Source organism: Helicoverpa armigera, chromosome 1 (assembly GCF_030705265.1).
Source record: "Helicoverpa armigera isolate CAAS_96S chromosome 1, ASM3070526v1, whole genome shotgun sequence".
In the NCBI taxonomy this organism is placed as follows: Eukaryota; Metazoa; Arthropoda; class Insecta; order Lepidoptera; family Noctuidae; genus Helicoverpa; species Helicoverpa armigera.
In genome coordinates this window covers 15,632,450-15,654,047 of record NC_087120.1, presented here as the reverse complement: position 1 = coordinate 15,654,047, position 21,598 = coordinate 15,632,450, and the positions used below count along the sequence as shown (strand labels likewise).

At 38.4% G+C, this 21,598-nt stretch overlaps 2 protein-coding genes across 4 annotated transcripts in view; both read left to right on the top strand.

Annotated features, from left to right (window-relative positions):
- The window catches only part of LOC135117304 (neurocalcin homolog), a 108,699-nt gene that overhangs the window by 78,338 nt on the left and 8,763 nt on the right, over positions 1-21,598 (top strand). The window lies entirely within an intron of this gene.
- Positions 356-20,132, top strand: LOC135117305 (neuronal calcium sensor 2-like). Its single transcript, XM_064036248.1, is given in 6 exon segments — positions 356-426; positions 8,860-8,978; positions 10,858-11,001; positions 11,284-11,412; positions 17,984-17,999; positions 18,002-20,132. Coding segments are annotated over 5 exon segments (558 nt in total). The 5' UTR covers positions 356-426; positions 8,860-8,867; the 3' UTR covers positions 18,160-20,132.

Genomic DNA, 21,598 nt, shown 5'->3' with positions numbered 1-21,598 from the left:
TACACGGTATTTGAAACAAAGGTATTCCAGAAAACCTTTGTTCAATACCAGGCACTTAATTTGAGCGGTATCTCGGGTAAAATCGCATATCAAAACCAAATCCGAATTCGATGAATTCGTACATTTCTATCGAAGAGTCCGAAATGTTGCTGTTTGATATGAGAAATAGTTGCGGTACAAAATAATTAAATGGAGGTGGGATCAGGATTGCATCGGTACACAGGAGTTCTAGGAACTGGGAGGCGGGACTGCACCCGGGGCTCGCGGGATGACGCTGCGCGCGCACCCCCTAGCCTCGGCGCCTCCTCTCAGTTGGTCCGCGCCACAAGTGTCCAGTGTTGCAGCCATACGCATTCGGAGTCCCGGCGCTGATAGACATTGCACCCTCTCGGCTCCGCTGCTCACGGTCGCGATACATCTCCGCAGGTCAGATCGCCTAAGTGTCGTCGCTTACCTTAGTCACTTAGAATATATTTATTTTTTATTATGTTAATTCAGTGCAAGTGTTGTATTTAATTTGTAGTGCTGATTTTATTTTATTTCAGTTTTTTAAGTTTACTTTTGTATAGCATATTTTTATTTTTTGTTTAATTGAATACCATTCATTGAATGTATGAATTTATTTTGTAGTTTTTAATTAATCCTATTGAATGTTGGCCATTCGTTTATATTTCCCGAAACTTTTTATTTGTTAATATTCCGCAAAGGTTTCAATTTATTTGCCAATGTCCAAATTTCAAAAGAGGATTATCGAGTGATCCAATAAAAAACAGGCCGCAACGTGATTTCATGCTAAAGTAATTTTCAGTGCACTATATTCCCGACGGAATTTTATTGTGAGTTGAAATATTTTTTAACCGACTTCATCCGTGAATAGAATGTTAAACAATCATACAACACATTGGAGTTTTGATTAAAATTGTAATAACTTCATAGTGTGGTTATTCATCGGTACGTCGAAACAATATTACATTTTACTAACAGTTAATTGAAACGTAATTAAGATAGTTAGCCGCGTCGCTTCAATATTCAGTTACAAAATGGAAATATAACAATCTTAAATCTTCTTGTTTAGATTAGATAACATGGATTGTAAGAGAGACGAAATGAAAGCACTCGTTTGTAACGTACACTTGTTGCCAAATCAACAAAGACGTCGTCGCTAGAATGAATTTGTCCATACAAAAGACTTTAACACAAACAAGAGAAATAACATTTCCAGCAATCTTCGAACGCTCTGGGGAAATCAAAGCAAAACTATTCATACAACTAAAGTTTATGTCGGATAACATTTTATACATAGACTTATGTATTGAACGGTGAAATAAAGGACGGTCTCTTGTTTTGATAAATAAATAAATAAATCATTTTTGCGGTAGATACCTAACTAAGGTAATATCTGGCTAATATCTTTATTGTAAACATATTGGCGTGCGTTGGAGGCGTGCCATCACTTAGCAGTAATTAGTTGCAAAGTGCATTTCCTGATTAATAGTAAGTATGAGGGCGGCTTTCTCCGCTTAGTTTGAATGACAAGTCGCGCTGAACCGACTTCACACATTCGACTCCCGCCGCCGCTTCCTCTCAAATAATTAACTTATCACACACTGACAATTTAAATTTAGCGCGCTTAATATACCCGTTATTTCAGGAGTTTGCGCTGTGTAAACTTTGACTGTCCGAGTTGGTTTGTTGTGAAATGGTTAACTGCCGTATTAAATGAAGTGCTGAATAAAATTAATGCTCACTTAATTTATGCATGCAAATGTAGTTTATATTTGTGAGCTTATGACTTTGCATGTGTTAACGTAGTTACCTGCTTATAATAAAGGTGATAATAGTTTTTAAAGCTCACAGCCAGTGTTCTACATCGCCATGGCTTCTATTGTATGTTCGCTCCGTGTTTGATCGAATAGATAATGCATTATGTACAAGTCTGTCGCTTACAATAGTAGGCATGACTACGCTCAGAATGATCGAGTTGGCAGATGTCGATGCATACAATTTACATAAGTTATGCAAATATCGAATTATATTGCTGTAACTTTAAAATAATAGATAGGTTTAAGAATTGAGCAAAGTTAGTGCGGGAACAAGGCGGTATAGTTCTATGGCATCAATTATACAAGGCCGCTCATTACGCGAGCTCTTTCATCTATGTTTTTGCAGCCGGGCTTTGTAGTCCCGCCGCGCCGGGTCACCCAGTCACCCCTTTCCTTGCCTACGTGCCGGGAACTCAGAAACTGCTGACTGTTACGCTGCGGAACCATGATCGTATAACTTTCAACCTCAATTAGGCGAACCGACATGACACCAGCGCTCACATACAAACAGAAAATTGCCTTTTATCTATACCGGCGTGTTAGTTTTCACACGCGCCCGCTCTATTATGCCGCCGTGAAAGCCTCTACATTTCCGAGCGGCCGTACGTCTGACAACTATTGTATCACTAGCTTTGACCACTCTGCGGAAGACCCTCTTTTTTCCTTTGTTTCTTGGCTAACCAAATGTCACTTCTTGAATCTAGAACGTTTCCTCCTAAAACGCTATTTAAATCTCGCTTGTCACTTGTTTTGATCAAGTTAACTCGAGTTCTATTCGTGTAAAGTTGATTTCTTTGCTTTTTATAGTGTCGCTAGACGCTCGGTGTTACGCATGCCTGTTAACTAATTATATTGTGCCGCGTGAGTTGCTGGTTTTATCTACTGCTGCGGTAAATATCATAATTTATGTAAATGGAAATTTTCAGCTTATTTTTCCGTCCGCTAATAAAAGAACTACGACATATTGTTATTTGTTATCAATGTAATAAATCTCTAAGTGTTTTCATAAGAATCAGAACGGACGTAATTGGTTGTTCCTAATTGGCAGATTAAGCTTAATTAGTACATTTTGTGTTCTGTTTTGGTTTATACTTAGAAAAGCAAGGTATTTCGTTCGGCAAAACGTTTAAATTCAAGAGCAAACAAACACTCGACTAACTAGCGTTGGGTTCGGCCAGCGCGGCGCTATTTCCTCGACTTTTGTATTATTTCATCACTTCGCGGTCTCTAATTTAACATGACCAACTTCTAGTTCAGCTTTTATAACAAACGAAATATTAAATGGCCAATTTATAAACTTCTCCGTATTAATAACACGAGCTGTTGCCTTCGTTCGCCTATGATTATTTTTCGCTATTAAACCAAGCCTTGATATGGCACTTTACGACGCGGTATTTAACATTTCGAAATAATTTTCGTAATAGTTTACCTAGCAGGTATATTTTTCCTACTCACTTTAGCTACCGCGTACCTCTCTCATGAGATTAAATCTTGAGGTCCTCAAAGAACGGAGCTTGAGTGTGGTGCACAAGAGTCAAAGGACGAATAGAATAACAATAAGTATATGTTCGTCCGTGCGGCGCGCCCTGAATGCTTTATATAATTTAGGCAGCACTGTGACGGCAGCCCAGCCGAGTGCACCGAGACTTCACACGTCTTCCCAGCGCCGCACGAACAAACACAACCTCGTATCATTTCACTATAACGAGATATTCCCCCGTGCAGCCCCAGCGCACAGAATAAAAGAACCTTTACGATAAAGACTCCTACAATAGGATACCTCCCTCTCTAGAAACTTCACCGCGTTAAATAAAACTCAACTTGTTCCACAGGAAGGCCAATCTTAATTTTGCGGCTTTCTTCAACGCTCGTCTAATAATTCAAGGCCTCGTGTGAAATAGCACGTAAGGCGGAATGTTTTTATTTTAATAATTTATGAGTGTTGTGGCATGGCAAGCCTTTGCTTGTCGGACTTTATATTGGCTTCATTACGCGTACCCTTGTGGCGTGCCACTCGCCCAGCTCACAACTGCTACAGAGTGTAAAGCGATGTTCTCAGAGATGTTTTGATATTTTTAACTGCCAGTTTTATTATTATACAGTGTCTTCGTGAGGTTGTAATGGTCACTTAATTGCGGTAATAATGTCAGGCGGCAGCCAGGCATTCATGAAATTGTGAAACGCCGCACGGCCGCGCCAACGTGACCGGCATACCGGCCGTTTGCATTAAGCATCCTTCTAATAGCAGACGCCACTGCCGCTGCAACCTTTCCTTAACACATGCGCCGATTGCAAACTACACTATTGTTGTACACTTGGTAAACACTTCACATCCAAATGTGTGCCTAATACGTCTACGTTAAGTATAATGATGTGATGACGTAAGCGCCTTGATTGTCTTGCTAATTTGGAAAGGTATATCAATCACAGTCATATTAATGGAACGTTTTAAAAGCCGCTAATTCGAATAAAAAGCTTTGTGACATTGCGAGGAATATTAAAACGCCCGCTGAATACTCTGGTAAATATAAAGGAATGTACTAGTCGTCAGCTGTGCCGCTTGGAGACGAGAGTGCGGCGCGAGGTTTCGCCACAATTCTTGGCGCCACAAAAGCTCTAACGTATTTATCTCGATGAAGCTTGAGCGCTTGCCTTGACCGTGCTAAATTAACAGTTTCCACCGTCCTTCACTCTAGTGGTTGCAGTTATCGACGCGCCTCCACCGGGTTACGGTCACATCATATTCGTCCAACGTTTATACATACATTTCTTTCTTCGCCTACAAATATAAAATTACTGTCACAGCTATACGGTAATAGAAGCCATTGCATGTAAATTGTAGCCATTACTTTTACAGGCCAGTGGATTATAATGTTATCTGCATTTACGCTGGATTATTTACGCATCCACATGAATGCATTATTTGTGCGTCACGTTTTAAAAATAAGGGAATTAACATAAATGGTTTTGGAACAAATCATAAATGAATTGATGATTTTGTTCACGTGGTCCGCTATTTTTGCAACTCAATGTAGGTACGTGAAATAGACAGTAGGTATGCAGTTGCAAACGAGTCTTCATTGTGTTGTCGTCATCGCTGACGAGAACATATCGATGCCGACATAACTCCGCTCTAATTCATGAACGGATGATTCCAATTTTGTGCGAGTATGATCAATATTAGCTGATGCATATCGATCAGTTTGCCGCAACTCGTCATGTTGGACGTCTCTTAATTACGTATAATAACGTTTCAAGTTCCAATACATAGTATTTCTGACGCAGGTTACGTAGTTTCAGTTCTCCGCAAGTTTGTGAATTCGTAATTATGCGCTTTATCACGTTTCGCAGCTGAGCCGCGGTAATAATTATACGCCCGCATCTAAGATAAACTTCTGCGCTCTGATACAAGAAATTTACAACAGTTTAATAATGAATTCTTGGCTTCACTAGTGATCTAAGAGTTTGTTTATGTCTTCATATCTTTTCTCCGCATAATTGACCTCGGTTTTGAAAATGTATTCAATGGTTGCGAAAAAATTTGACCGAAGGAGTCAACAGGACACGGCACAGTTCGTGACCACGCGCCGTCTCATTGTCAAGACCGTCATATGTACCTATGTGCTATGCCGAAATATCCAATGTGTTATGCGTCGGCACGTCCAATTGCTACGCCAAAACGACATTCAATGAAACACAAGTGATCTCGCCTTTTGGATTATCGTAAAACTATTTTCGTGTATCGACTGCAGAGTGAGCGTAAATCACTTAAGCTATTTTTTCCATAGCGTTTAGAAACATCTCAAAATAGCAATTCACGTAGGTATGGGTTTTTATGACGTAACTCTTTGCCGTGGGGCTATGGCGTACGCTATAAGAAATGCACGGTACAGTACACTCAGTATTATTTATTCGGGATCTGAAACAGTATTTACTAAATCGATTTAGTTAGAATCGCCAGCAATTTGAGCAACAATAGCCACTGGTCTAGCGGGTACTGTTCTAATTTGATGCTGGCTTTCACAAGTAAAAGTTTCGTCGTTATATTCATAGTTGTCCGAGCTTAGGGCCGCCGTGTGAGCGTCACCGGCGACTAACAAAATAATACTATTATCTAGGTTAGGCGAACAAAATCACATCTACTTTGTCTACATTCAAAATTAATTATGTTCCAGTTAAGGTTGAAAATACATAGTCATTTGTTGCTACGTTTAGTACTTTAGTGGAAGCACAAGTTGGTAAATTCGGTGTAGGTACGGACAGCCGCTCAATACCCCAGCTACTGGTAGTGTCAGCTGTATCTACTGAATGTATTCTACATTATACATTGTTGTACAACTACGGATACAAAGGCAAGGATTGTTAAACAGTTTCAGCAATTAATCTGCACTTCATTTAAAATGCTCTTTAGCTTCCCGGATAAGTTATTTAATCTCGTTTTAGAAAGACGTTGCAGAATTTTCTAAATGAAAGTTTCAAAATTTTATAAGACCCGGAAAATGCCAAAGTTTAATAATAGGATGGTTTTTCAGTCGAGAATATAATGAGTCGAAATTCGAAGAGAAGACTTCTGAAATTACATTATAACATAACCTATTCGATTCTAGGGTCTACACTTTCGATATTAATTCGGTTCTGTAATCAGAAATCGATAGTACTAATTAGAAATTATCCAATTAAGGCGGGGCGCTTACCCTAAGCTGGCTGCAACCTATTTGGTTCAGCTACACCATGACAGGTGCGCGCCGATGTCTAAATAACATGTAGGTACATGATGGATTTGAGCGGTGACTCTGCATTTTAGTGAACGCCCCTGCCCCGGGTTTATTTTATCGAATTTCCCTTCGAAGCCGACTGAAAGTTACCTCCATTAAATTAACGATACCCGTCGTTCGGTCTTCTTTAGGGTGCCGTGATATTTTCGATAAAACTGCTTAGAGGATTTATAGTATACGCTACTACAGCTATAATCAAAACATTTAAATCCCAGCTCTCATGTCTGCCACTCGCATTCAGAATAGCGCTTTCTCCTTGCAAGACTTCAAAGAAGTACTTGTGCCCTGTGCAGGAATACTGAGTACTTTGCACAGCAGCTTAGGAGCTTAAATATACCACGTTTCGGAATAGTTAACTACAACCTCGCTTTGTCAGAATCTAATTTATAACTCTAAGTTTCAAGCAATCTAGTGTTTCCGCCTTCAGCTCATCCAAACTGCTTTGATTTATGTTCGAACGCTCCTAAGCTGCTTGATTGCTTCTCGTGCATCATCTGACACAGTAAAAACCATGTTACTAAGCATGTAAGAAACAAACAAATAACTTAGAACAGCTCCCGAGTGCAGAAATAATGTGGCAGTTATTATTTTCCGTCGTGCCGAGCCACACAAATGAAAATATTATAAGTTCAGAGCTACTGGCGCTTATACCAGCATCTAAGTCAGGCGCTTGCTTTTTTATTATAATTCGTGTACAGCACGGAAGCGTTGAAGCCCATTGTTCTTACGGAGCTTTTATTGAAAGCACCTGTCGGCGTATGCGATGTTTAAACAAAGGTTTTTTACACCGTACCGACTGTACCAGACGGATTGCTTTATTAATTTTCGAAAAAGCTTTCAATCCCGCCTTTCGTTGACTTTGTTGGCTGTTTTTCAGCCCTTTCTGTGCTCATGTTAGTATTCACGCCTTTTGTAGTCAAATATTCATCTACACAATGGATTTTAAGACATAAATCTGGTCTGCACTTCCACTATTGACTATCTATCCAAATATTGGGAGGTTCCCCGATGCGCGACGGCAGACTACACGCCACTTTTATCTTTATCATGGTGTCCATGACATTTCCACGCCCTAGGCTCTCGGCTGTCACGAAAAAATACCAGCCTTTACTCACTGATGCAATAACCGTGGCCGAATAACGAACAGTGAACCACGTCTAGACTGAAATTAACTTGTTAATAGATACCGTCGACCATAGTCGGCTTGACAATTTTGTTACGTTGCAAATTGCTTGTTGGCGTACCCCTCCTGCCTATTACCGTGCTGTGGACGCGAGTATTTAATTTCTTGAGGACGTTAGGCATATTCTTTACCGTACGCCCTTTCACAACGTAAACAATATTTCTATTTTCAGATTTTACTTTTTTAATCATAACATCTACGTCTTTTATTACAGAGATTATAGAGTATAACGGTTAATTGTTGCATACTGTCCGCAATTTCCCTGTCAAGCCTCCCACTATTTATCGATTTATTAATGCAACGTTTGTCGAGGTATTACAAATTGTTGGGGATATCCAACAATTAGTTACCCCACTGGTGTTATTCTTTCATAGTATTGACAATTCCATAGATATTTTCAGCCCGCGGCTAATGAACTCCGTTTTGTATGCGTATGAAACTACATTCACAGAATAATTATATCTTTACAGATAATTAAAATGAAAAATTATTAACTCTCTGTTTGTGAAGCTGTTTAATTTAAATTGAAATTGAGTTTTTAATGGGTTTACGATCTGGTTGTAATGTGGTAAACGGCATTTTATATTACGAAACCAACGTTATTTTCCTGTATTTGCGAACGAATGCAGGTCTTGTAATATAAGCAAGCATATTTCTGTATTAAAATGTACACCTTAATTACAGTTGAGGCTGATCCCAACACACATAGATAAAACAGTAGGTACCTACACGAGTTTAGCGTATCGCTGGCGTTGTCTAGACTGCCGGCGGACTAAACTTTCTTATCGCGAAAATTAATATTAGTGGGAGGCTTTGAACAATACTGTAATGGTATCTGAGCGCTTTGTACAGGCCAGCCAACTGGCCTACAAGAAACTTTGGGAATGTCAGCCGTATTAGTTTTCAGTATCTAATCGCGAATCTGGGTTACCGTTGATTTTTAAGATTCATTATTGTTCTATTTTTAGCTCTATACTTCAATCGCTCGGCGGTTTCTAGACTTTTCTTCAGATCATTATAATTCAAGATCCAGTAAACCAGAATATGATTTACAAATATTGTTTTCTCTTTGTTCTAGCATTCACCATGGGTTGCTTCGTTAGCAAAGACAAGCTGACGAAAGAGGACATGGATTTTCTAAAAACCCATACGTCCTACGATGAGACCACCATTAAGGAATGGTACAAGGGATTCAAGGTAAGTCACTTTATACTTATATCTATTACTATTCCAGTCCCAACTTCTACAGCGATTTCCCATTAACATGGGAAACTCTGACGAAATTCCCCGACGAGAAATCTAAAAATAGTCCAAACTTATCGAATTGGGAAACTCGTCCAGGCTCGCCATTTTACATTGTGCACTATGCCTGATTGCATTTGGCAGTGAGGTATTACAAATCCCTAAGGACATTGTCTCTCTCAATTGAGTTTTTGACTACGAGGCTGGACTTGAAATGCATCTTATTATCTTCATAAAATAAAAAGAAAACAAATAAATGGTTCTAACGTAAGGAAAATTAACGCTTTTCGACGGGTAGGCGGGTTGTCTAACGTTGTCACGCCGCATGACATTTTGTTTTTGGAACTGTCGACGCTCGCAGCGTTGGCGCGATGACGTCATATTTCATTCATGCTGTCTTTATTTTAACCGTGTTTTTTTTTCTAACTGTTGATAGACGACTAACTAAAAATTATACAGTAAAATATTTAACAGCAAATAAATAATTTTCTAGTTTCCATAGCCTTGTCATAAAATGCAAATGTTCAGCTAATCGGAATCGTAACTTCGAGAAATCGCAACTAAGCCCAGTTATCTTGTAAATTTCCCTCGTTAGAAACTTGCAATATTGTTCATTCCCTGTTATTATTTGATAAAATATTTCATTGGAAATACGATAAACTTTAACACTGAATTTATTGAATAACTTATTGTAATAAAACTTCTTCAACTTACTAATGAGGGGATGATACCTATGTCAGAAATCGTGATATGAATTTTAATAATTCTCCTTTAACGACTGGTTCTATTTTACGTTTTCTATTGTAACTGAAAACAATATGCAATTAATTTCTTCTTTCGCTGTTTCGAACAAAGGCCTCGGAATAATACCTAAGCTGACTTATGTAGGATTGTAGGTAGCTAGTATAAACGGCTGACGCTGAACAAGACCTGCAATATTTTATGACACGTATTAAAAAATATAACTTATATAATCGTACATGAACCTAGGGTTGCCTTAACGATGTAATTTTTCAAGTAAAATGCAGTATAAAGGCTCGGATGATTATTTTCTCATAAGCTTTTGATGTAGATAAGAGCAATCTTGGCTCCAGTCCCAGCGATACCAATTTGTGGATACTAAGGCCTCAGAGTAATTAAATTTTAAATAAATGCAAACTCGCACTCGTTCTAGCTTTTTCCGTTAAATAGTTATTAATATTAAATGTAGGCCTGGTTTATAATTGTCTGTTAGAGGTGTTATGGCTTTCTTTCGTACTTTTTGCTCCGATCAATGATCACATCGTCTATAAACAAAGAAACGATTCCTTAAGGAGTCAGAATATGATAGCTTTTGCCAACTTGCTCGTAATACTTAATTATAACAACAAAGCCACACAATAATAACTTGCCAGTGTCTAAGCCTGCCGCGTACACCCCTTCACTTAACTTGAGCAAACACGCAAACATTTCTGGATTGACAAATTTGCATTAGCACCAACCTACACGATTGTGGCGACCACGTCCGGCCCCGCATGCAATGTTTAGTCTAGGCCAGCGGTTCCATGCACATCTGCATATTGCCGTCTAGAACCAAACATGGTGTATTTGTGATTTCTGACAGAAATAACACGAATATTTCGATAGAAGTTTAAAGAAAGTTATGCGACAATTTACTTGAGACAGCTGTTCAGTCGAATAGGTTGACGGGTCTTGATGATTGGGTCATTCACATCTACCGTTTACTTAAAACTTTTTGAATTTAAATTTAGTTTTTGTCAGAATTTATACATAAATATTCAGGTTTGATTAGCTCTTCCGACTTGACACATAGTTCCTTTTATTGTCCGTGCAGCAAGACTGCCCCAACGGCAGATTGACGCCCGCCAAGTTCGTCGATATGTACAAGATGTTCTTCCCGTCCGGGAACGCCGTCGAGTTCTGCGACCACGTCTTCCGCACATTCGACATGGACAAGAACGGATATATCGACTTCAAGGTAACATCTTAGCTAGTTTTAAGACTGCTGGCGTGTACGTGTGTCACACAATAATGCTTGCTGTAATTTTCATTGAAATTATCCTGGCGTTAAACTGAGCAATGCGACTGGCTTGCGCTAAGTCCAACTGTCTCGATCCATTGCGACTGACCAAATGAATATATTGTTTGGCACCTGCAATAGTTAACTTTAAGATGCAATGTGAGATGTAAACAAGAGAGCTACCGTGATCTTGTTTGTGATGGCTCCGACTCGCGTTGTGTATCGTTGAATTTGTTGTAGGAGTTTCTGCAGGCCATCCACGTGACGTCGAGCGGGACGCCCGAGGAGAAGCTCAAGTGGGCATTCCGCATGTACGATGTCGATGGCAACGGTGTCATTGACATCCAGGAGATGACGAAAATCGTGCAGGTTTGTTCTCAACTACACCGCGATCAATACGGAGCGATGCCCTTCCGTCGCCGCAACCACTTGCTGCACGTTAATTATACCCGACCCATCCCAAATAAAAATACACGACGCTATTTGCGACCCGGGGTGATAATTAACAACATCGATACCGAAGGACATTGCAATGTGATCTTAAAAAAACTTGCAGCCATGTTCTCGGAGCATAATACGGATGATTCATAACAACGGCTTAACGTATGTTTAGCAGCATCTATATTTTTATCTCGGAAGAGGTTTTGTTTAGTCTCAGGTGAACATATTTTACAATAATGATTGTACTCGTTTTTGAGCGAAAAGCTTTTAAATAATTCTCGGTAAGTACTCGTTCGATCATTCGTGCATCAGATTTGGCAGAGCACTCACAACAATATTGAAATGGAACAGTGCTCCATCATACACCTTTGTCTCTGTCAAATTTGTGGATTTAAAATTTCATTGTTTTTGTTGGAGTAGTTAGGTATTACTACATACATTTCGTCCTAACTATTTGTGTCAAATGATAAGTAGGTACACAGGTGGCTTACTCGCTGACATCGGCGACGTTAGAAGGGTGATTTATTTTAAATGCAGTTAACCTCCATCGACTTAAAAAACTTCATTACTCTTCGCCGTTTATTGATTTAAGAGTTGATAAGCTAATGACCGTAAATAAGTGAAAATACGACGTTATTTTTAAATTACAGCGCGGTGTATATAACTACGAAGTTTTTTTAGGTCAACGAAATTCTAGCTTAATTATTTCAGCACTCATAACAGTTAAATAAATACGAAGTAGTTAATTTGAACCAACTTATTGTTTTAGCTGGTAAAATATTTCAATTAATATCCGCTCCGCAAACTGGATTTTAAATTAAAACTAGATTGTGCAAAAATGATAAACGAAAAGCTGTTAAGGTTTATTTTAGTAAAGTATACAATTTTAATTGATATTTCCCGTTAATAATAGCTATCTAATTCGTTATAATTGGGAGTTTGCTAGCCTGATGTGAATTTCAGTATGCCTGATTTTCGATACAGGTTTAATCCCTACTCTTCTATAACTAGAAATATTATTTCCAGATAGTAGAGAATTGAAATTCACTGCAATTTAAATTAAGCTTCAAGCATATCATAATCAGAATCAGCTTATTTAATAGCTGCCCAATTTTGGCTTTCACATAACGCGTTCGTGCCGACCGGTCTATAACAAAGGGTAGGTAGGGTAGGTAACAGCCTGAGATAAAATCTTTGTAACTCTGAGAAAGATAAAGGTCTATTTCCGAGACGTGTACTCGTATCTCCGAATGTAGTCGCAAGTTTTATCCGTTCGTGTCAATTGGACGGTACGGTTTTACGGAAACATTTTGAAGAGCGCTCGGCAATGAGAGTCCGAGAGAGCTTCCACATAAATATGTTATCGGAATCACAGGCCAGACGGCAGATCACTAACTCAGTTAACGGCCTTAGGTGTGGCACATTCACACTCGACATTAAGCTACGTACACACTGGATGTTTCAATGTACGCGTAGACGTTACGCCTAGACACGTTTCGAATCGAAAGCTCCACGAGGGGAGATTCAGCACATGTGCTCAGATTTTACATGCAGATTGTAGGCACTGAACTATTGAGCGCTGTGTACGCGTAACCAACGACGCGTACTGAGAACGATAACGTCTGTACATAGCTTTACAACTGGTAATGTACGTCACACGTCCTGCCAAACACAATATCGCTTTGAGCGCTTGCGACACGAGATCACACGTACGATTATCAGCTTAATGCACTGATTCAATATTGATAGATGCATTCTGATTGACACTATTCTCACCCGGCGCCATCTTGCGCAAATGTCTCTGAGTATTTGTACATTACCTATAACTCTATAGATAACAAGTCTATACAATTAAATTCCTTTGTCCCATAATTGAGCAATTTATTTTATTCAGCCATGAAAGCTTGATCATTTCCAAGCAAAGTACAAACGAACGTTCCTCTATAATAATTTGTATTGATTACAGGCTAGGAAAGCCGTTGATTCTCACAATACTTGTAAATATCTCATAAAGTTCGATCTGTCTGCGTCGTGGGTATGACGTACCTTTATTATATTATTTAGCTCTACGTACTGTGACGTAGCTTCCATTTTTTTAACCTGTGGTTTTTCATACAATTCCGTTGTCTACTTAGTCATTAGTAACCCTTGCTTTATTACGTATTCAAGCATTTTATTATTCCGTTTTACAAGTTCATACTACAGGGGTTGCGTTCCTTTGGAAAAGTGTTGTCATTCAATTTTGATATGCAGTTAGCGTGACCCCGCTGATGGAAGAGTCAGTTGTTTTATCAGCTAAAATCAAAAATCAAAATCAAAATCAAAAGTCATTTATTCAAAGTAGGCTGAAAATCAGCACTTTTCGAACGTCAATACAAAAGACAGCCCCCAAAACGCCCGCCCTTCACCACTTCCTATGTGTTTTTGCTGGGAAGAAGAAGTGGTGGAACAAACTCCCCAGCAACACAATTCTGTCTGTATGGTTTGAAGAACCGTATACAAATATTTAAATATCACTATACAACATTGTGTACATAAATTTGTATATAAAATCAATTCAAATAGTTAATCATGTTGGCTAGTACACACCTTACATACCTATTACTCAAGCAGTTACAAAAGAAATCTATTAAAAAAAGAGTGAAAAATATAAAAAATATAAAGCCTCCATTCAGTGAAGATAGATATAGTTTAGGGTGCACCCACCGACATGTCAAACAGTTTTTATGAAAAATTAAAAAAAAATAAAATAACAACATAAACAATGAAAACGGTGAACTAGGACTACCGTTCAAACCAAAATCATATACATTAGGTATATTACGGGTGTACAAATATGTAGTCAGCAAGACGACCTGGTACCACAAGCAGCACCCGTTCACGAGCATAACGCGAGGATCAGCCATCGCCCCCCTCGCACATTTTTGAGGGAGGGAGGCAACCCGACCACCGACGCTACCGCAAGCAATACCGTCAAAGGGAGCATGACGACTTGCAGCTACACGACAAGAAAACAGTTAATACTAATAGATTCGCAGTCGCTAGTAGACCATTTACAAAATTAAGGAACAACTCATCGTAAAAACAGAACGATGATGGTAATTAGTCAGTATACATAAAATAAAAATGTCACGTATAAAATAATATAAATCACATCAACTCATAATGATAACTTTTGAAGCTGTCCAGTGTTTAACATGAGGACCAACTATTTTTATCGTTTATGTAGTCATTAACTGTATAATAAGCTTTCTTCGACAGAATAGATTTGACCTGCACTTTAAATTTATCAAAAGGCAATTCTAAAAACGACTGAGGAAGTTTATTATAAAATCGAATACCAAGCCCCATAAATGTTCCATGTACCTTGTGAAGCCTGTGAATGGGTACGCACAGTTTATGCTTGTTCCTAGTGTTGATACTGTGGACATCACTTTTCTTGGTGTAGTGATGAATATTCTGCCTAATGTATAATATGTTAGCAAGGATGAATTGCGATGCCACAGTAAGGATACCTATTTCTTTAAAAGTTCCCTTAAGGAATGCTTGCTACTTAACTTATATATTGCACGAACAGCTCGTTTCTGTAATACGAAAATGTTTTCTATATCTGCAGCTTTGCCCCACAGTAGAATACCGTAGGACATAACGCAATGAAAATAACTAAAATAGACTAGTCGAGCTGTGTCTACGTCAGTGAATTGTCTTACTTTTCTGACGGCGTAGGCAGCAGAACTAAGTCTACCCGCGAGGCTAGATATATGTGAGCCCCACTGTAGCTTTGCATCAACTGTTATTCCCAGAAACACTGTCGACTTCACAGTTTCAAGAACTTCATTATTTAGGATTATCTTAGGTCCTAAGTGTTTTACATTAGGCAAAGTGAACTTAACACATTTGGTTTTTTTTGCATTAAGAACTAAATTATTTGCTGTAAACCAGTGCGTAACTAAGGAGAGTGCATTGTTCACGTCATCAAACTGCTGCCTATTCCTATCAACTTTGAAAATGAGAGATGTATCATCTGCAAATAATACTACATCACATATATTTTTTAAATGGAATGGTAAATCATTTATATACACTAAGAATAAGAAAGGACCTAGAATAGAACCCTGCGGCACGCCTAATTGAACTGGTAGGCCTGAAGATTTGACACCGTTGATGTCTACGCATTGCAATCTATGATTTAAATATGATTCTATGACGTTTAAAGCTCCGTTTTGAACGCCGTAATAACGTAACTTGCGTAAAAGTGTGTCATGTTGAACGCAATCAAATGCTTTGGAGAGGTCGCAAAAGACTCCAATTGCGTTTTGAGAGTTTTCCCATGCATTAAAAATATGTTTTAAAAGAGCAACACCAGCATCAGTAGTCGAACGACCTCTAGTAAAGCCATATTGTTCGCTATGGAGGAGGCAATTTACATTAAAATAACTGAGCAACTGCTTGAGTATTAACTTTTCAAATATTTTACTAAACGCAGGTAGAATTGAAATTGGTCTAAAGTTACCAATATCCGACTTGGTTCCTGATTTAAACAAGGGAACGACTTTACTTTGTTTCATGAGGTCCGGAAATACACCCGCATCAACGCATTTATTGAATGTAACAGCTAGATAGGGAGCAACAATGTCAATGATATTACTTAAAAGTTTAGTGGAAATACCCCAGTAATCACCGGTGTTTTTTGACTTAAGAGTTTTGAAGACATTGATGACGTCATGCGGCGTTACATGCTTAAACTTGAACAAGAAGTCACACTTGGGTACACTACTACGCAAAAGCTTCTCAGCATCAGTCGAAGAAGAATTTAAGGAGCGAGTTGTAGCTATGGGTATATCGGCAAAGAACTCGTTAAAGGCTTTTGCTACGTCGTCCGCATGACTAACAAGTTTGTTATCGACTAGGATTTCAAACTTCTTTTCATGACTGACCGATTTACCAGTTTCGTTATTTATTATTTTCCATGTAGTTTTAACTTTATTATTAGACTTTTTAATTGTATCGCTTATGAATTTAGATTTTGCCATATTACAAACCTTTTTGAATAATTTTGAATATTGCTTAACATAACTAACAAACGCATCATCAAATTGATACGTTTTTATTTCATATAGCTCATACAGCCTCGCTCTACTTTTATAAATACCTGTCGTGGCCCATTGATTAAAGTTAGCCGAGGTACTTTTAATTTCCAAAGTTTTAGTTTTAAATGTAGAATCAAATTCATTCTGAACAATACTGAAAAGTGATCCATAGATGGCATTAGGATCCTCGTTGTTAATAATTTTGGGATTAATTTTTTTAGCTACATTACATTTAAATCTGTTACAACGACTAGCTGAATGGGGCCTGCATTCAATTTTTAGTGGACTCGTATGGATAATCATGGGAAAACTCACTTTTTGGCCACAGTGGTCAGACGTGAGGGCGTTGAAGACTAAATTATTATTTGATTCATCGGAATCGGTAAATATATTATCGAGACAAGTAGAAGAAGAAGCCGTTATTCTCGTTGGTTCATAAAATAAATTCACTAAATTGAAAGACTTAAATAAGTTCAAAATTCTAGTAGTTAATGGCGAGGCCTCCAAGATATTAACATTGAAATCACCACATACAATTTTACGTTTGTGACTTGATTGCTAATGATCATAATTTATTTATTGTGCCTGACAAACATAAGTGGCTATTGGAAATAAATCGCGAGTGGTTTGCTCAAATGACTCTTTCTGCTGCCCCTTTTGATTTCTGTATGAGGGTTCAAATAACTTCAGTCTGTTTTTATTATGCCAGTCCAAAGAGGCCATCCTCGGGACTTTAAGCCGATCGAAAATAAATAGAATCTCCTATATAAATATATCCGCCTAACCAACCATCGATGGAGTGACTTTTCAAAACCGCTAGGAGATTTCCCTATTGAGATTCTGATTGCTAGTTAAAAGCTCGCCTCTTACTGCGGAATTATTGACCAGAGTACTTCAAACACTTCTTTAAACCTCGCCGGGTTTGTTTATTAAGAGTTCTGTTTAATCAAGTAGTGATTCAATTAAAACTGTAAGCGCGTTTGGAACGCTAATTCCTGGAAGCAAGTGAAAGTGGCGTGAAACTTAATTCACTTACTAGTTATTTGGGAGCAGTACAAATAAGCTGGGTTTAGCATACTTAATTACCGATTAAGTCCGGTCGGGGAAAAACAAATGAAAAGCGGGACATATGTTTGCAGTGAAGTGGCGCGTACGTGACGTCACAACACACTGAACTCGTGGGATAAGCGCAGCTTTGTGCACCGCACTTATCTACCAAAATATTATAACCAACGGACTTATGCTTTATGCGGGTTTGTCTGTTTAGAACAAAACACCACTACGTTTTCTGAATGTTCTTTTATGAAACATTTGCCGAATGTGCTCCGAGAACATGTTTATTTATTTTTTTCGGGACTGCATGTGACTGCTTTTAGAGTGTACATATTGTGTTTTTCCGCCCGTTTCAGGCTATTTATGACATGCTCGAGCATGCTCTAGTAACCGGCCGGCGGACTCTGCTGAGGAGCGCGCTAAGAACATCTTCGCTAAGATGGATGAGAATAACGACGGCCAACTGACGCAGGACGAGTTCCTTAAGGGCTGTCTGCAGGATGAGGAACTGTCGAAAATGCTGGCGCCTTAAACAGGCAAACAGCTTCTTTTAACCCTACGATCGTTCTCACATACCCACCCTCATTGTATGCCTCACGATAACCCGACGGCGTCGTCTTGTCCACACGGCAGCATTATACAAACAATCGAATTATCTCTATCGATATAGTTTCAGTCAATCATTCGATCATTAACTTACATTCTCACTGTAAATATATTTTCCAAATTAATACTCACCCGCGCTATCAAATAGTTTCTATTCTGTACAAATTTTTTGTATCAAAGTAACATTTATTACCGAACATTTTTAACATTTGGAGAAATTTTAATCGTTGCGGTGTAAGTGGAGGTAGTTAAACCGGGTCAGGTTGTATCATCGAGTCGGATCTAACACGGTACGCGGTTCGGTTGTGGTGTTGCCGTCGTGTTGACACGGCGCGACTACGTAGCATGTGTCGGTCACTCACATTGTGTGCGCATCTGCCGCTGCACCATCTGCCGAGCTCGATATGAATCGCAAACCGAGCCACAATGTCGTTCTGTCCGCCGAGTAAACGCTAACAATCTATCGATTGCATCCGCATGTCGGTGTGTGCGCTTCGTTCCACCCAAATCTCGGCTAAAAACAGCCACGGACGAACAATGTATCCTAGCGGCGATTACTCGCCTCGGCTTGAGGTATTTTAAGCCGACGCCCGACGTGCGCTTCACAATCTGCTTTACCACGACACATGTGAATTTTGTCGATTGTAAAAAAAAAAGTATTGTAAAATTAAGCTATTATTGATGTAACGAAATTGACGTCAATGAATCCTCGATTTAAAAATTGTCCATTCCTATTGATAATTGTATGAATGATAATTTAATGTATGTGGAATATGTCGCTGTCGGATTGTCCACTTCGCTAATAGTATAAGATTGTGTCCGAACCATTCACTTCGTAGACGCTCTATGACTATTCCTATGTGACTCTCGGTCTATCTGGTTCAACGCTATATTCGATCCGATGTCGGATTACTATGATATAATACTGCACAGTATAAATCTTACATTCTAATATTAAGGCAAAATTAGTGTAGCTATGTATGAACAGAATCGGTCAGATTGTAGGCACAGCCGGACCGGTCGCCGGCACTCGACACCACGCACGCGCTGCAATCTGATCTCTTCTGACGGGTTAAGTTCAGTTTACGTAAGTTAACATAACCGTAATATTCTACATGAGTAAACTTTATATTACTATCGTTTCTAGTATCGGTGTTGTTTATTATTGGTGTTATTCGTAAATTCGTCAGGGATCTCCACATCGCCCGGCCGCCCGGGCACTCACGCTTTTTAATCCCAATATTGTTTAAACGCTTTCGTATACTCTCTATTCGTGATACTATCTGTTACTTCGCGTCGTAATAAATTACTTACCTACTATTTATACTATTTATTGGAGTATTTGTATGTATCTCCCGATGATTTTCCACTACTGTGCCTTCTAGTTCCCCTTTGTAAATAGTTTACCGATTCAGCATTATTTATTTCATCTACCAGCTAAGTTTATTGGTTGTCAACTTTGCCAAAGGCCGTATTCCCTACCTATAACTTAACCAAATTGTAGTGTGCCCTAGTCCCAATTTCGTATTATAGTTAATTTAAGCATATTTATTAAATTTCGCAGTCTGCACAATAGGCACTGGCCGCACATAGTCGAAAGGGTCGCGATATTATTAATTAATTCAAGTTAATGTTAAGCTATGTTCTATTAGTTTTCAGTGCACAAATATAATGTAAACATACGTACAAGTAAAAGATGGCAGAGCGGAATTAACGCACAATTAAATAGTCACGAAAAACGCATAAAACTTTTGGCTCGAGTCAGAAATATGTCATCATACACTGTTCTCCATCGTTAGTCTAACAGTTATATCCCATCAAATCAGATGACATCTTGAAGACGGTATTTTGCTTCACTCAGGGTGACAAAATTTTACAACAACTAAATTCATTAACATCGACAATTAATCATTTGATACCACATCGTCACCACATAAATGGCCTCCGCATATAACAACTCCTGTGAAGCTACTGCAATAACCAATATCTAATTGCAATCAATTTGATGATACCGTCTCATTTTTGCAAAAAACAACATTCAAAAACGCAAAAAGTGTTAGTATGCCTACTACACCCACACATCTGTAACGATGAACAGTGCGAGGCCAATAATGTTTCCATAATCAATTCATTACACTGAATAATTTCCATAGTCAAATGCACTGATAGCTAAACATCCTGTACAACTATTTATTGTTTAAACATTCCATACGTTACGCACTACACCATAGTCATTTAAGTGTTTATTTAATTTTTAGACAACTATTGTTTCATAATATATAATTATCTTCATTTCATATGTATAATTCTAATGTTTTACGACAATTTGTTGTGTATAAAAGTAATTTAATTTATAATTCATTTACTGTATAAAATGTATTTATATTTGTTTAGTTAGTATCCGTCCGACGATAATTACCGGATATAACATTGCGATAGGAATTCATTCTCCTGTTGCCATGACAACCACATTAGTAGAACAGTGTACACGATCATAAATCGACTGAATTTAATATTAACATAGAAGAGGGAACAAAATTTTCACATCTTGGACCTGAACGTAGCTTCGCAGACAGGGTGTTGTGTGACATATCAGAAAAAAGGATTTTCGATTGGAAATATTAAAAGTAAAGTAAATAACATTTAATTTAAAAACATAACCATTTCTTAGAAATTTCGCCCTAGGCGACAAATATAATATTGTCTCACTAACAAGCAGAGTTACGGCTTCCTACAATGCCAGTGTACATATCTCAAATATAACGAAAGTTTAATGAAACTTCATAAAATTTTGTCAATTAAATTGTCATAATGTTTATAATTTTTTATTGTGAAAGTTTTTGAGGACGCGACCCAGGCCTACGAGTCAGTTGCTACTGATCTTAAAGTTACGGTTAGTTAGGCATTGCCACTCGGCAGTCTTCGTACTCTCCTCTCGCCCGACCTTCCATCCAACTCTATCGACTCGTTCACTTCACTTCAAGTCAACGCTTTTTGTATGCACTTTGACCGCACCACTTCTAGTAACTTTTATCATAGATTAAAATCTCAATTATAGAGTCGTAATATCAATGTGGATTACATTCGCTTGGACGTTCAGTTGTTATCGTGCCATGTATTTATGTTCATTGTATTTAAAATCTAGGGCGGAAATTGGCAACAAAAAGTGATGTAACATCTTAGTGAGGGCGCCACTGGCTGCTTGCTGTTAGGTTTAAATTCTTAGTGAGACGTTCGTTCTCTGAGCATTATCGCCCATTTTTATACTTAAATATTGGTTAGGACATAAGTCAATACTTTGGTCTCATGAAATCTCAAACTGTAACGAAGGGACTACTCTGTTCATCGGGCGTGGCATTTTACAT